The sequence below is a fragment of the Mustela nigripes genome, chromosome 10 (assembly GCF_022355385.1).
Source record: "Mustela nigripes isolate SB6536 chromosome 10, MUSNIG.SB6536, whole genome shotgun sequence".
NCBI lineage: Eukaryota > Metazoa > Chordata > Mammalia > Carnivora > Mustelidae > Mustela > Mustela nigripes.
Window position 1 is genome coordinate 52,527,052 of NC_081566.1, and position 15,829 is coordinate 52,542,880.

The following is a 15,829-nucleotide window of genomic DNA, read 5'->3' on the forward strand; positions in this document are numbered from 1 at the left end:
ATTTGATGAATTGTCTTTCCTTAACAGTAGACTTAACACTCCGGGAACCCAGGACCAGGTCCTCTTTACTTGCCACCATATTGGTAGCACACACTAAAATCTCAATAAGTATTTGTTGAATCAATCCGTAAAGCTGATACATCAAATTTACTATGCCTCTTTAGAAAAAGTGATATCTTCCACTAGAAAGATTTGATGAATGATATTTATTGTGCTTCTTCAGAAAAAGTGATATCCTCCACTGGAAAAATTTGCTTGGGATATATTGATAGTGGTTGCTAAGTACTTTCATTTTATTAATTATTCAAATGACTACTGCATTGGTTTTCAGTGTATTATCTGAACATCATACTTGTTGCTCATCACAGAATATTGTGATCATAATTAAACAATAGGGGAAATTGTCTGTCTATAATAGCCAGGGTATAGTTCCTATAACATATATTTCTGGCATGTAATAGTAAATTCAATAAATACCTATTAAGCTAAAGTTATCTGCATTCCACATGAGAGTGTTTAAAATATTGAAAACATTCAAAAAATCACCGAAGGTGTGCAAACTGATAGAAAACATTGTATTTAACAATGTCAAAAGCCAAACCTAAAAGGCAAAAATAAATATCAGTGCTTAATATTCCAAGAGAATAGCATACACTTAAACCGGAAGTAGGAAGATACATAATCTGGTGATAATTAAGAGAAGTTCAGTACATACTTGATGCTTGTAGCATTTGAGAAATGGAATATAATCCTGATAGATCAAAATCTACAAGAGGAGTCTAGTAAGTAATTAATTACAGAATTGAGATGGCAATATATATTTGGTTAAAAACACTGTATAAACAACATATAGTATGAACTAAATAAAAGTAATAGAAAGGATATAAATAGAATTTCCCTTAATTTTATCATAACAACAACAACAAATTAACCCGGGTTAAAACAACTTATCTTGATATGGTCATAAGGATAAGAATTTCCTCTAGCTTCCACTTTGAGCTTGGAAAAATTGTTCTCCTTCAACAAGGTTCTTATTTTTTAAGATTTTATTTATTTATTTGACAAGGAGAAAGAACACAAGCAGGGGAATAGCAGGCAGGGGCAGCAGGAGAAGCAGGCTCCCCACTGAGCACGGAACCTCATGCAGGACTCGACCCCAGGACTCTGGGATCATGACCTGAGCCAAAGGCAGACACTTAACCAACTGAGCCACCCAGGCTCAAACCACAAATTTCTTCACATTAAGGACAACATTCAGAATTCTTGGCTCAGCACTAATTCATGACCTTGGCTGTACCTACTCGGTGGGCAGTATTTCCCTAATACACCACCCATGAAAGCTACCTAGAGCTGCTCAGTTGTGCTGAATGGAACCCATTTTCTCATACACCCCCCCTTCATGCCTGTTCACATACAATTTCTTCCAGGAAAATCGTTCTTCCTTCATCGCAGTATCTGGCTAACCCAGCTCCCACATCACCTCCTTCTTGTGAGACGTTCCATGGTCCTCAGTCTCCCTCTCTGCCACCGCAGGCATGTCTTCCTCTCCCCCTCCCAGTACTTTCCTGATACTCCAAGTCTACTCTAATTTAACATTTAATACATAGGATAATTTTGTCTTACTGTTTTATCTCCCCTCTCAATAACGAAAACTGCTCCTTCCAGGATTGTGCTTCTAGTGACTCATACAGTTCCTGATCCGGAGTAAACACTGAATAAAATTTTATTGAATAAATGAAGGAATGATTTTTCCATATACAACTGATTGATTTTTCCAGGAAAGAATATTAAGAGCTTTATAGAAATGGTTGCTTGGTTTCCTTCCCTCCCTATATTTACTGTTTGTTTCTCTCAGAAACATCTTACCACTTGTTACATCGATCCCTTGATTTAGTATAGAGTAACAAATGGTAATGATATCGAAGGTAGAAATGAAGTCTCAGGTTTCACTAAGATGTATCGTCATCTGCAACTCTAAACTATGCTAACGTCTTTAGGCTATGCAAGCAGTGGTCAGGTGTAGAAGTATCCATCCTCTCATTTCTCTATGAAAGGATTTTTTAGAGTAAACGTGTAAGGACTATCTCTCTACCCTTGGCTTCCCAAATGAGAAATGATTTAACTGTGAATTTGGGGAGAAAGGGGGGAAACAGAACATATTTAGATCAGTCTATTGATTTTTCTCCCTTCTAATCTGTCTTAGTACAGGAGAGAAAGTCTATTCTCCATTCTGACTTTTATCAGTAATGAAAATGACTTTCATTTTTCATTTCCATCTTACTGAATCCTAGATCTAGTTCACTTTTAGTTCCAAACTCAAGTAAGAAAACATTATATGATTTATTGGCCACTCCCTAAAACTATAACACTATCAAACGAGTTCTATTTTATGTGATAGCTGTTCTCCTCATACCCATCACATAAGAAATACCTGTGGGCAAACCAGATTGGAGCTTCAGGGGAGATAATAGTAGGCACTGATTATGTACAATTCCCAGTGCACTTATTTGACATCTATACCTGTCTCTTCTGTTTTCTTATTATTCAGAAATTTTAAAATTATTCCACCGTTACTGGTGTGTTACTAGTAACCGACACTTTGCAACATTTAAAGATGATAATACACCAATGTGTCATGATCTTAGGTTGGAAACCACTGTCCTAGAGATTCCCATGGTGCATCAGGCAAGCTAAGAAAAGTTGTTATTCCAACAAGGAATTCTATAATGGGCTCAACCAAATGATCAAACTTTCTCTGAAAACAACACTATTAATTTTCTTTGAAAAGTTCAATGATTCTCCACCTATAATTCCAAATGCCTTTATTTAACCCAAAGATTTGTGTGCATCCGACTGAATATAAGTACTGTTTCCTTTTCATATTACACATGCTATCCACACACTGGAAATAGAGTAATAAACATGAGGGTATTATTAGAACCATACAAAGTTCCGACAGTGTTAACCAATTGTTCTTACTGTTCAAATGCCATCATGCAGATAATTTTCACATCATTAATTATAGTGATTGTCAAGAAATGCCAGAAGTGGCATTTTTTAATGGAAAAGAAGGATTTAGGAAATAATACCTCGTTTAATAGGATTATATAAATGTCTGATTAGCGAATGAGTACACATTTATTATGTAAGAAACTGTTATTTGGATTCTATATTAGTGCAATCATGAATAAGAGCTGGAGCGTTGTGTTCTCATGTAATGGTCTATAAAATAGATCACAATATGTTACTATGGAAAACATGCCACTGGAATTGCAGGGTATAATTGAAGTTTAATTTTATTATTGAATTAAGCTAAATGGAAAAGACGGGGTGACCCTGATTCACAATTTCAGAAATAACCCAGCCAGAGGTACTGTCATCTTAAAAATCACTTTCAATATTTTTATAACTCTCTTTTTCCCTCACAAAAGTTTAAGTTTCAGGACACCTGGATCATGCTGATATTTGGAAGAAAATAAACATTCTAGTAGCAGGTTTTTAGGATGCTTTGCCAACATGGCAGATGTAGACAGATGTTCATTTCCCTTTGCAATCTGCATCATGAAGTTCAGAGTTGCCATTAAGTTCAGAGAAGAGCTGGAATACTGGGGAAACATTTAGAATTAACAGAAAGTGGACACAATAATATAGGTGCATGTCAGTCAGAATTAGGTGCAAAATGTAACCTACCGTAGTACATACACAATATAAATGTGTGCTATGCAAAAGTTTTAAATCCAATCACTGTGTTAAAATGAGGCATCTCCCTAACCATCTGAAGAAGATTATGGAACTTCAGTGCCTCCATAGAACTTTATATGCTTTTCTAACTAATTAAGTAAGCTAAACTGGAATTTGGAAAATCGGGTATTAAACAAAGAGAACAAAATGGAAACTTAAATTAGAATCACTATTCTACTGTTTTTTAAACTAGTTTCTTAAACTAGCTTGTGGCTAAACATGACTAGAGGCAAATATCCGAGAAGACAGAGGTAGAAAGATGTAAACACTTCTGTTTCTTCATTCTGACTTTAGGGAAACTATTTAAACATCTGAGTGTTTTGTTTTGTTTTGTTTTGTTTTAAAGACAAGGGTCCCTGTACTTTGAATTCTATAAGCTCCTTTAAAATCCTAAAAGTTATAGATGTAAAAATAATCTTCATAGTTTTTCACATCCTTTCTCTTTCAATAGACGTTCATATTATATTCTATCTTTCTGGAAATGGCAGGGTACATATAAAATTACATTGTTTGCATGAAGGTTAGTGCTCTGATTCTACTTTTTTAAAAAAGTCCATTTTTAACCTAGGAACAGCCCATATAATAGGAATATTTGATAAATTGTCTGTAATCCTTATGCTCAGAGAAAACTAAGCTTCAGCTTGTGGTAAGTCTCCCAAAATTTCTACATATTTTTTAATTTAATAAAACTCAGGTTATTTGTAATACCTTTTATTACATTACACAGTGTATTATGAACACTTTCCATTCATTAATATGTAAACTAAAATATCATTTTATAGGTAATCAAATCCCACAGTTCACTTACCAATGTATCAGGATCCTATTATCTAACTACCATAATTTATTGAAAATCTGTTGAATATTTGAATGTCTTGTAATATTTTGTTGTTGCAAATAGTGTAGGCTTCAACATATTCTGTGTCCATTTATGACTTTTCATTTGAGATAAGTTTCCTAAGGGTGCCTGGGTGGCTCAGTCATTAAACATCTGCCTTGGGCTCAGGTCATGATCCCAGGGTCCTGGGATCGAGCTCCACCTCAGACTCCCTGCTTAGTGGGAAGACTGCTTCTCTCTCTCTCCTACTCCCTGTGCTTGTATTCCTTCTCTCACTGTGTCTCTCTCTGTTAAGTAAGTAAATAAAATCTTTTTTAAAAAAAAGATACTGAGTCCAATGGTATACAAAAGGATATAGTTTCTCATACATTTCAACAATTTATCCTGCATGAAAAGTTGTGCCAATGAACCTACATAGATAGTCCAGCAGTTTATGTGCATTCTAACTCCTCCACATCCTCATCAATGTTGGTTGAATAGGGTAATTTTTTTTCATTGTTGAGAATTTGGTAAGCATTAGGGCTTATCAAATAAGAAGCATCTCATTTTTATTGCATTGTTTTGATTACGAGGACATTGCTAGTGAGACTCATATTTCTGTCTCTACTTGAAACTCTCTGCTAGATGCAGAAAACCACAACAACATTTATCCTCAGTGTCAAAGAACTTAACTAATGTATCAGTTCTCAGAATATTATATCTTTCTATCACCAAACCTTTAAACTTACTGTATGGATACTGATCTTCAGTTGTGTAGACTTCAGAATTGTCCCTGAATAAACTGTAAGTAAGCCAATGGGCATTTGGAGAATCAGGTGGACTCCAGGAGAGATTGATAGCAGAAGAACTTTGAACTTGTCCTCTGGGTGGAGGTTGTTGAGATGGAGCTAAATTACAATGGAGAGAGCATTTATTAGCAAAGGCAATCAATAAGCACACAAGTATGCTGAAGTAAGATATCCAGCAAACAGGTCTTTCTGATTCAGGATTACTTTATCAAGAAGACATGTGGTTTACTAAAACATTAATAAACAGAAAATACTCATCATGAGTTCTCTAAAACAAAGCTTTTTATCTATAAGCGTAAAGCAATTTTGTGGGTTAATGTGGCTGTTGTAAACATAGTTGGGAGTGGACCACAGAATTTTACATTAAGCACTGCTTTTTCTCCTCCTTCCTCCTCTTCTTCTCTCTCCTTCTCCTTCTTCTTAGAAAGTATCCAAGGATTATATAACACTTATTTTCTACTTAATTAATTTAAAAGTTAACATAAATAAGTTATGTTGAAACTTGAAATTTAAGTAACATAATTTCTGGATTTTTAAAAGGCAGTTTTCCATTCCACTAAGCACAATGCCTCATCTTGCTTCACAGAGCACAGGGGCAAAGAAAGAATAAGAGTTGGTGATACAAATACCCAGGATGTCTTGGATATTAAATCGTTTAAATATTAGCAAGAAATAATCAGGATGTACTAGTGGATATACCCACACCTGCTAGAGGTGCCATGAAGTAATACGATTGCTTCCATGTGGCACATAAGAACGTTGGCCTCACTACTTCAGTGATATTTTGTATAATGTAACTACATTATGGAAACATTGTCTCTTATCACTGCATGTTTTCCTCAGTCTCCCACATATCTTCCCTCATTCTGCACCAACCCCCCACTCCCTGCCAGAATATGTAAAGGTAAAGGAGAGAAATAAGGTCTCACTATTTTTTTAAGGACAATCAGCTACCAGTTATTTATTCCCTCCTGGCCCAACAAAGTGCATAATCTTCCATCCGTTTAGAGAAGCACATCCTACTCAGAGTTTTTCATTAAATAACATTTCAAAGGTTTCTGTGTTAACTTATTTAAAAACCTTTAATGTTTTTGTTAAGAAACTTCTAAAAATCATGTGTAGAAATGAATCAATCAAATAATTATCAGTATTTTTATATGAGGTATTTGCCCTCACTGGGTGATAGGGTTTCGGGAGAAGAGAGAGAGCACATTCGGATTAACTAATATAATAAAGAGCTTGATAAAGAAACTATTTTCCAAAGGGTAGGCAGAGTGTGTAAGGAAACCAAAAGAAATCAAGCTGTACTCTGGGGTGTAACAGTAGAGCTCTTTCTCTATTTATGCCAGGAGTCCTCAAGACCACCCCAGGTTCAATGATTTGCTAGAAAGTCTGGCAGGACTCATCATATAGTTCTACTTGTGGATAAAATTTATTATAGTAAAAGAAGAGAGTACAATCAACAAAGGGAAAAGTATGTAAGTCCAGGGGAAACTAAGCACAAGGTTCCAGTCACACAGGATATGCCTAATTCCCCAGCCAATGTTTTATGAAAATATGTGGTATGTTGCCAACCAGGGAAGCTCATTAGAAACTCAATGCCCAGGGTTTGTATGGGGGGCTATTTATGGAGACAGCTTCTGTCTCCATGAACAACCTCCCAAATTCTAGATTCCCAGAAGGAATGCAGGGCTAAGCATAAACTATTTGGTTGGACAAATTTTAAGAGATAGTGAGCCACTCTTACCTGTTCTAGGGATGGGGAGACCCCCTCAAAAGTCCAAGTTCCAAAATGTCAACCAAAGGCTAACTTTGTAAGAAGATATTTCTACAAATAAACAGTCAGACCCTCTATGTGAGCTTTTTTCTAGCACACTATCCCTAGCTTAAAGGGTCACAGCACTCGAAGACAGAAAGAGCTGTAGGAAAAGCATCATTTGGCAGGAGTTGTGACTAATCATGGCAGGACACAACCACCTCAAGACCACCTCAAGACCCCTCCTATACTGCAACAAGAAGCTGAGGATTAAATATTCTAACTTCCCTTTCTGCCAGCCCTCCAGATGACTGGCAGGTTCCTGTTAGTAGCTGAAGCCAATCAAAAGTCAGAGGGTAAGGGAGCCTGATGATGCAGCCCATACACAATCTTGTGGCATAGAGTAGGGTAGCGAAATATGGAATAGAAAAATGAAGTTATCTTGCACACCAGGCAGAGACTTTCAACTAAGAGCTATTACTAATTCATCAGCATTCGTGAGGGATACACTCCACTTTGAAGACATGATACAATCCAATAATAATATTGTAAGAAACTATTTCAAGAGCACTGAATTTGAAATAAATAAAATTCTATATATTAAGCATAGGCTTCCTAAAGACAATGTCTCTAATCCTAAGGGAGATAATATTGATGTCATGTTTTTAAAGGAAAAATATTCAAACTTAGATACATGCTCACTCTTCCTCTTTATCTTTTCTCCTTCTTTGGAATTTGCATTGTTATATTAAAACTCTAACTGTCCATATGTCTAGTTAGATATAGGACAATAATAGCACCAATCTCAAGATGACACAGAAAAAGAGAATCATTTCCAAAGAGGACCTTCTACTTTTGAATTTGGGAATTTGCCATATTTGACAGGTTGTTTGGGTTGTTGAACACTGACAGTGCTTTTGATCTGTCAGTGATTTTTAATTTAGGGCTCCACATCCTGTTGTTCTTGGTAGAACCACAAAGACTCATAAACTGTCTCATTTGTAACACTCTCAAAGAGCTTTGTAATCTATGGCAATTGAATATTTTTAGTGACTATTAGTGACAACATCTAAAACTCTGCAGGCTACCAGGAACACAACAGATTTCAGAGATAAAGCAATCAAAACTGACCTTCAGAGTATTTTCTAAGACAGCAACATACTTTTGGGATGACTGAAAGATATATGTTTTCATCCCGTGTCAAAGGGTATAGAAAAGAATTTGCATTACTCGAAAATTTCATTGGCAACAAGCATTCACACACACAAAGACACAAACAGACTCTTCCAAATGTTTACAGTTGATTACTTGTTACGACCATCTCTAACCACAACCTTGTCCAACCTCGCAGTATAAATGTATAGCGCCTGTTTGACTCTGAAACGAGAATATTCATAGACTTAGATGAAGGCTTAGATGGTTCAATACCACTCATAGAATAAATATTATGAAATCCTAGCCATAAGATAACCCCAATTCACCCTTTTACATGCTGAAAGGGGAATTCTGAGAAAATAGTCACATATTCATTCATTCCTCAAAACTGCCAAGTGTGATTTTTGCATTTCCCAGACTTTCTTGTAAGGAAAGACAGTATCATATTGTGACTACATCCATTTGTTTGGGAGCCCTGAGTTTTAATCCTGCCTTAGGCACTTCGGTAATTGTGTGACTGTTAGTCAGATTTTGGTTGGAGTCTCCGAATCATTCCTCATATTTAGTAAGGAGAGAATAAGGTCTAACTCTTAGGGTTATTTTGAGTATAAAGAGAATGTGTATGTTTCCCTTTTTCATGAAAAGCTGGGAACACTGTGGCTATGAGGACAGGTGTCTCAGCTCCCTCTTTTTGTCTTGCCATCCTTAGGGGGTTGTCCTTGTTTACAGGGTCCTAGATGGATGACCACCAAGTCCATATCCAATTCAACAGGAACGGTAAAAGGAGAGATGGAGACCATGCCCCATACCTATGAGAGCACAACCTAGGACTCCGACATTATCACTTCTGTCACATCAGTTCAGCCAGAGACGTGGTGACATGGAAATACCTAACCACCAGGGAAGATGTGGCCATGAACCCAGTTCCAAGAATTAATTAATAGGAAACAAGTAGAAGGCAGTTACTGAGAACTTAAAAATATCTGAAATGTGAAAATAAAGCAGTATCTAGAAAGTTACTAAAAAATTAAAAAGTAAAAGCAAATAGGAGGGCTTCTCATTATGGCAACAGAAAGAGTTTAGGGAAATAAACTGAATGAAATTATCAAAATAACCATTTTGGGAGCTCTAAGTCAACCACAGGTAAACAAAAAGTTGAGAACATTTATTCTTGAAAAGCAGCAATAGGAGTCTGTGGCCTTTTTATGGGGTTGTTCCATAGTCAGGAGTGTTAGTTTTACCAGTAGGGCTGACTACAAACAGTAGCTTTGGTGCCATAGGGCATTGACTTGATCTGGGGTTGGCAGAAGAAATTCATAGCTTTGCTGCCAAAATTTGGCAGTCATTTGGGAACAAGAGGGAAAACTCACAGGTTTTCAAGCCTGAGTATAACCTCCCAGGTAGGTTAAGTGGTGAATTTACAGGGTAATAAACCAGGAGATACTGGGTATGACAGAGTCAAGGGAGGCCTGAAATAAACTCTCCATTGATTCCTAGATGGCTGGAAAACTATGAAGGCATGGGGAAAAACCAGGAGAGCCAGAGAAAAATGAAGGTCAAGGAAGAACTGGGAACTAGCTATAACTCTAAAAACATCCTCCAAACCACACACATATTGATTGGCAGAAGCTATATGGTCTGGAAGTATCTGAGCACAAGCATTGCCCAGCTATTTGGCTGATTCAGACACAGTAATGACCCCTAGGAAGCCAGGCTATAAGTAAAAATTAAAATTAAAAAAAAAAAAGAAAAAATCTGATTAGACGTCAACAGCTGTGCACTGGAGAAAATTTTCTACTGTTTAAGTATATGCAAATTACAAAAAAAAATCTAACAACGTAAGTGTTTTCAACATAAAATTACAACACACTCAAAGAAATTGTGAACTATACTCATAAAAATAGCAGTTGAGAGAAACAGACTGTGAATGATCCCCAGTATTCAGTACAGCAAAAACTACTTCAATACAGCTATTCTAAGTATGCTCTATGAGTTAAAGAAAAATCTGATGATGATTCAGTAAAAAGGGAACTTTAATACAGAAACAGAATGCATAAAAACACTAAATTCCAGAGCTGAACAGTACAGTAACTGAAATGGAAACTTCCCTGAGAATCTTCAATGGCAGATTTGGAAGGAAAAGAGAAAGAATCAGTGAACAAGAGGTGGGGGAGGGGGGTCCTCACTGGTTTGTTCAGTTCAGTTTCCAAATCTTGATTTCAGCACAGGTTACAATCTCAGGATCGTGAGAACAAGCCATGTGTAGGGCTCTGTGCTGGGCATGGAGCCTGCTTAAAATTTTCTCTTCTCTAGCTCTCCCTCTCTGCCCCTCTCCCACTAGCACACATGCTCTCTAAGATATGAGAAGTATTTTTTTAAAAAGGAAAAACAAAAACAAAAACAAATAAACAAAAAAGCAATAGATAGAATGTAATGAAACAGCAATCACTGAGCCAATCCACAGAAGGGAGGAAAAAAAAAAATAGAACAAAAATGAACAGATCTTCAGAGACCTATGAGACAATGTCAGGTGCACCGTGCATCAAAAGAGGTATTACGAGAAGATAGAGAAGATATCTCTATCAAATGAGAAGATAAAGTGGCAGAAAATATTTGAAGAAAGATTGGCTCAAACTTCCCAAATCTGATGGAAAACATTTATCTACATTTCCAAAAAGTGCAATAAATCCAAATAGGATACCAAGAGATTTGTACCAAATATATCATAGTCAAACTGCTGGGAGACAAAAACAAGACTTTTAAAGGAGTAAGAGAAAATTCATTATAGTTAGAGAAAAATACAATTAGAGGCTGAAAGATATGATGGAGGCCATAAGGTAGTAGAAGGACATACATATTCAAAGTCCTAAAAGAAAAAAAGAATACTTGTCATCAAGAGATGTACCCAGAAAAATTATCCATCAAAAAAATGAAGGAAGAATGGATTGAGGGAGGAAGGAAGGATGGGTTTGCAGATAATTTTTTAAAAAATAGTGGGAGAATTCATTGCTGTCAGACTAGCCCTCAAGAAATACTAAAGAAATCCACCAGGCTAAAAGGAAATGACACAGAGAGCAAATAATCTGAATAATGTAGAGGTAAGAACACCAGAGAAGGTAAATATGTGGGTAAACATTCAAGACTCTGTGTGTATGTGTGTACATATTCATATATTCATATTGTTTTCTTCTCTTAAATTTTTTTAAGACCTATTACTGTTGAAAGAAAATTATATTAGTGTAATATAGGATTTATTATATATACATATATACACACATATATGTAAAATCGCACAGTATCATAACTCAAAATAGGGAAAGGAAGGGAGCTATATCAAGAGTTTACTTGTTATATTTTACCAGCATTAAGTCAGTACAAACCTGAAGTAGACTGTGGTAAATGAAAATGCATATTCTAATCCATAGACCAAAGTAATAAAATAACACAGAAATATAGATTAAAGAGTCAACAGAATATAGTAAACTGATTTTCAACAAGACTAGCAAAAACCAAGGGGAAAATAGTTCTTTCAAAAATAGTGCTGGAACAATTGGATACCTACATTTGAAATGAATAAAAATGGAAACAACTCACAACATAACTAAAAATTAATTCAAAATGGATCAAAGGCCTACATCTAAGAGCTAAAACTGCAAGACTCTTATAAAAAAAAAAAAAAAAAAACAGAGAAAGTCTTCATAACCTTGGATTTGGAATAGTTCCTTAGATATGACACCAAATGTATAAACAACAACAAAAACTGGGCAAATTGAAATTAATCAAATTTTAAAACATTAAAATGACATTATCAAGAAAGTGAAAGAAAAACACACAGATTGGAAAAAAGCACTTGGGAATCATATATCTAATAAAGGACATGTGCCTAAAATATATAAAGAACAATTACAACTCAATAATAAAGACAAATAACCCAATTAAAAGTGGGCAAATAATCAGAATACACTTTCTCTAAAGAAGACATACAAATAACCATTAACAATGAAAAGATGCTCAATATCACTAATCATTAGGGAAATGCATATCAAAACTACAATGAGAGCATCCCATACACATTAGATGGCTACTATAAATGAATAAAAAAATAACAATGATGGCAAGGATCTGGAGAAATTTGAGCCCTTGTGCACTGTCAGTGGGGATTTAAAATAGTAAAGCTGCTGTAGAAAATAGCATGGCGGTTCCTCAAACAAATTAAAAATAGAACTAGCATATGATCCAGCAATTCCACTTCTGATTATATATCTAGCAGAATTGAAAGCAGAGTCATTGAAAACGGAGTCTTGAAGAAATGGCTAGACACTCATATTCATAGCAGCATTACTCACATAAGCCGAAACATGGAAGCAACCCAGATGTCCACTGACAGATGAACAGATAAGCAAAATGTGGTATATGCATACAATAGAGTATTATTCAGCCTTAAAAGGAAGGGAATTCTGAGATAAACTACAAAATGGATGACCCTTGAGGACAAACATTAAGTGAAGTAAGTCCCTACAAAAAGGCAAATATTTTATGATTTTACTTATATGAAGTTCTTAGATTATTCAAAATTATAGAGGCAGAAAGTAAAATTGTGGTTACCATGGGTTGGGGGCAAATGGGAGATATTATTGTTCAATGGGTAACCAGTTTCCATTTCACAATAAATAAGTGTTACAGAAACGCATGGTAGTGATGATTGGACAACATCATGAATATACTTAGTATCACTGAACTATGCTTTTGAAAATGGCTAATATGGTCAATTTTATGTCATATATATGTATTACTACAATAAAAATATTTTTAAAATATTTTCAATTTAATATTTTTGAATATTAGTTATAAAAGCCTCTCTGATAAGTAAGGATAAAGGAAAAAATATGAGTGATAAAAAGATGGATAAATAACCAAAGATAAACACAGGAGTAGTATCAAGAAAAGTTAAAACATAAATAAGTTATGAATTATATATATATAACCATTACATATAAAAAATTATGAACTAAATATATAGTTATTTATTATTAACTATTAACTATTATTAATTATTAACTATTTATTATTTATTTTTAAGATTTTATATTCATATATAAATATGTATTTCATATTTATATGTAAATTTATAAATTTTATTTATGACTTATATATTATTAACTATTTTTAATTATTTATTTACTTTTTAAACTTTTAAAAACTTTTTTAGACTTTTTGGATTATTAATTAACTTAATTATTAGCTATTAATTATTAGCTATTAACTATTATTAACTAAATATGTTTTAGTTAAATTCATAGTTAGAAGTTTAGGGCAAATGAAATTTCATTTCATTCAGTAATAAAGCATACAGAAGGAAGAATTATTTAGTACCTGTTTTGTATTACTTCTATCAAGGAGAATGACTATCATTTTGAAAGCATGAAACTAATATTGATAGGAAAGAAATGAATCACGAAGTAAGAAGCAGATTATGAGAGAGGGTCTAACTACCTTAACTGAATTTGATTCTCCTCCTGCACTCTGGAAATTATATGCTGAGATTCCCAACTCAACTCCCCATCAAAAAAAAAAAAAAAATTACAGATGATATTGTTAAGCTATTGCCAGTAGCCTCTAGGTAGAAAAAATAATAGTCATAAACCTGTGGTTCCCAAACTGTGTAGAAGGACACTATGAAATATTCTAATGATCAAGGAAAACACATGTTTGACATCTGTTGGACACAAAGGAAAATACCAGCCTGAGGTAGTTCACCGTTTTAACAATAGATAGCACTACATTCCTTTCAATAGCAACGTATCTTTGTGAAGCTGGTTGTTCCGGCTGTTGCTAGGATAAAAAGCAAGTACCATGTAAAAATCAAGGTGGAACAGAAAGGAAAGCAGACTTCCTTCATACTCATGCCACAAACAGCATTTCCTGTGGCCCTTGTTCACTCCCTTCTACTGTGAGTGTAGCCATCATTTCTGCTGACTATGTTTCAAGCTCTTTTAAAGGCAGGAATCTTGTCTAATTTTTTTTTTTTCTTGAATAAACTACCTCTGTAGGTACTGAGTCTCTAAATTTGCATGTTCAGTGTTTTGTAAATTTTGTGAAACACACACCCAAAACAACAGCAGTCACAACTACTATAAGTGGTTGAACAAATGTATTCAACAGTATGGAAATCAGAGAATCGATTCCATTTACTATAGCGCCAAGAACCATAAGATACCTGGGAATAAACCTAACCGAAGAGGTTAAGGATCTGTACTCGAGGAACAAGAGGAGCTACAGAACACTCATGAACTTGAAGAAGACACAAAAAGATGGAAGACCATTCCATGCTTATGGATAAGAATAAACATTGTTAAAATATCTGTACTGTCTAGACCAATCTATACTTTCAATGACATCCCGATCAAAATTCCACCAGCATTTTTCAAAGAGCTGGAACAAAAATCCTAAAATTTGTACAGAACAAGAAGAGACTCCACATTGCTAAGGACTGTTGAAAAAGAAACACAAAACTGGGGGCATCACGTTGCCTAATCTCAAGCTTCACTACAAAGCTGTGATCACCAAGACAGCATGGTACTGGCATAAAACAGACACAAAGATCAGTGGAACAGAGTAGAGAACCCAGATATGGACCCTCAACTCTATGGTCAAATAATCTTCAACAAAGCAGGAAAAAGTATACAGTGGAAAAAAGGCAGTCTCTTCAATAAATGGTGCTGGGAAAACTGGACAGCTACATGTAGAAGAATGAAACTTGACCATTCTCTTACCCCATACACAAAGACAAACTCAATGGATAAAAGACCTCAACGTGAGGCAGGAATGTATCAAAATCCTAGAGGAGAAGATAGGCAGTAACCTCTTCAACATGGGCCACAGCAACTTCTTTCAAGATATGTCTCCAAAGGCAAAGGAAACAAAAGCAAAAATGAACTTTTGGGATTTCATCAAGATCAAAACCTTCTGGGGCGCCTGGGTGGCTCAGTGGGTTAAGCCGCTGCCTTCGGCTCAGGTCATGATCTCAGGGTCCTGGGATCAAGGCCCGCATCGGGCTCTCTGCTCAGCGGGGAGCCTGCTTCCCTCTCTCTCTCTCTGCCTGCCTCTCCATCTACTTGTGATTTCTCTCTGTCAAGTAAATAAAAATCTTAAAAAAAAAAAAAAATCAAAACCTTCTGTACAGCAAAGCAAACAGTCAACACAACAAAGAGGCAACCCATGGAATGGGAGAAAATATTCACAAATGTCACTACAGACAAAGGGCTGATATCTAAGATCTATAAAGAACTCTTCAAACTCAATACACACAAAACAGATAATCATCAAAAAATGGGCAGAAGACATGAACAGACAGTTCCACAAAGACATACAAATGGCTGACAGACACATGAAAAAATGTTCATCCTCATTAGCCATCAGGGAGATTCAAATCAAAACCACACTGAGATACCACCTTACACCAGTTAGAATGGCCAAAATTAACAAGACAGGAAACAACGTGTGTTGGAGAGGATGTGGAGAAAGGGGAACCCTCTTACACTTTTGGCAGGA

At 35.4% G+C, this 15,829-nt stretch overlaps 1 protein-coding gene across 1 annotated transcript in view; it reads right to left on the reverse strand.

The window, feature by feature from the left end:
* Nucleotides 1-15,829, reverse strand: part of USH2A (usherin) — a 673,955-nt gene that overhangs the window by 507,143 nt on the left and 150,983 nt on the right. Inside the window, exon 15 of the mRNA XM_059413329.1 lies at nucleotides 5,308-5,466. Within this exon, the coding sequence (XP_059269312.1) occupies nucleotides 5,308-5,466 (159 nt within the window). The remainder of the gene's footprint in view (nucleotides 1-5,307; nucleotides 5,467-15,829) is intronic.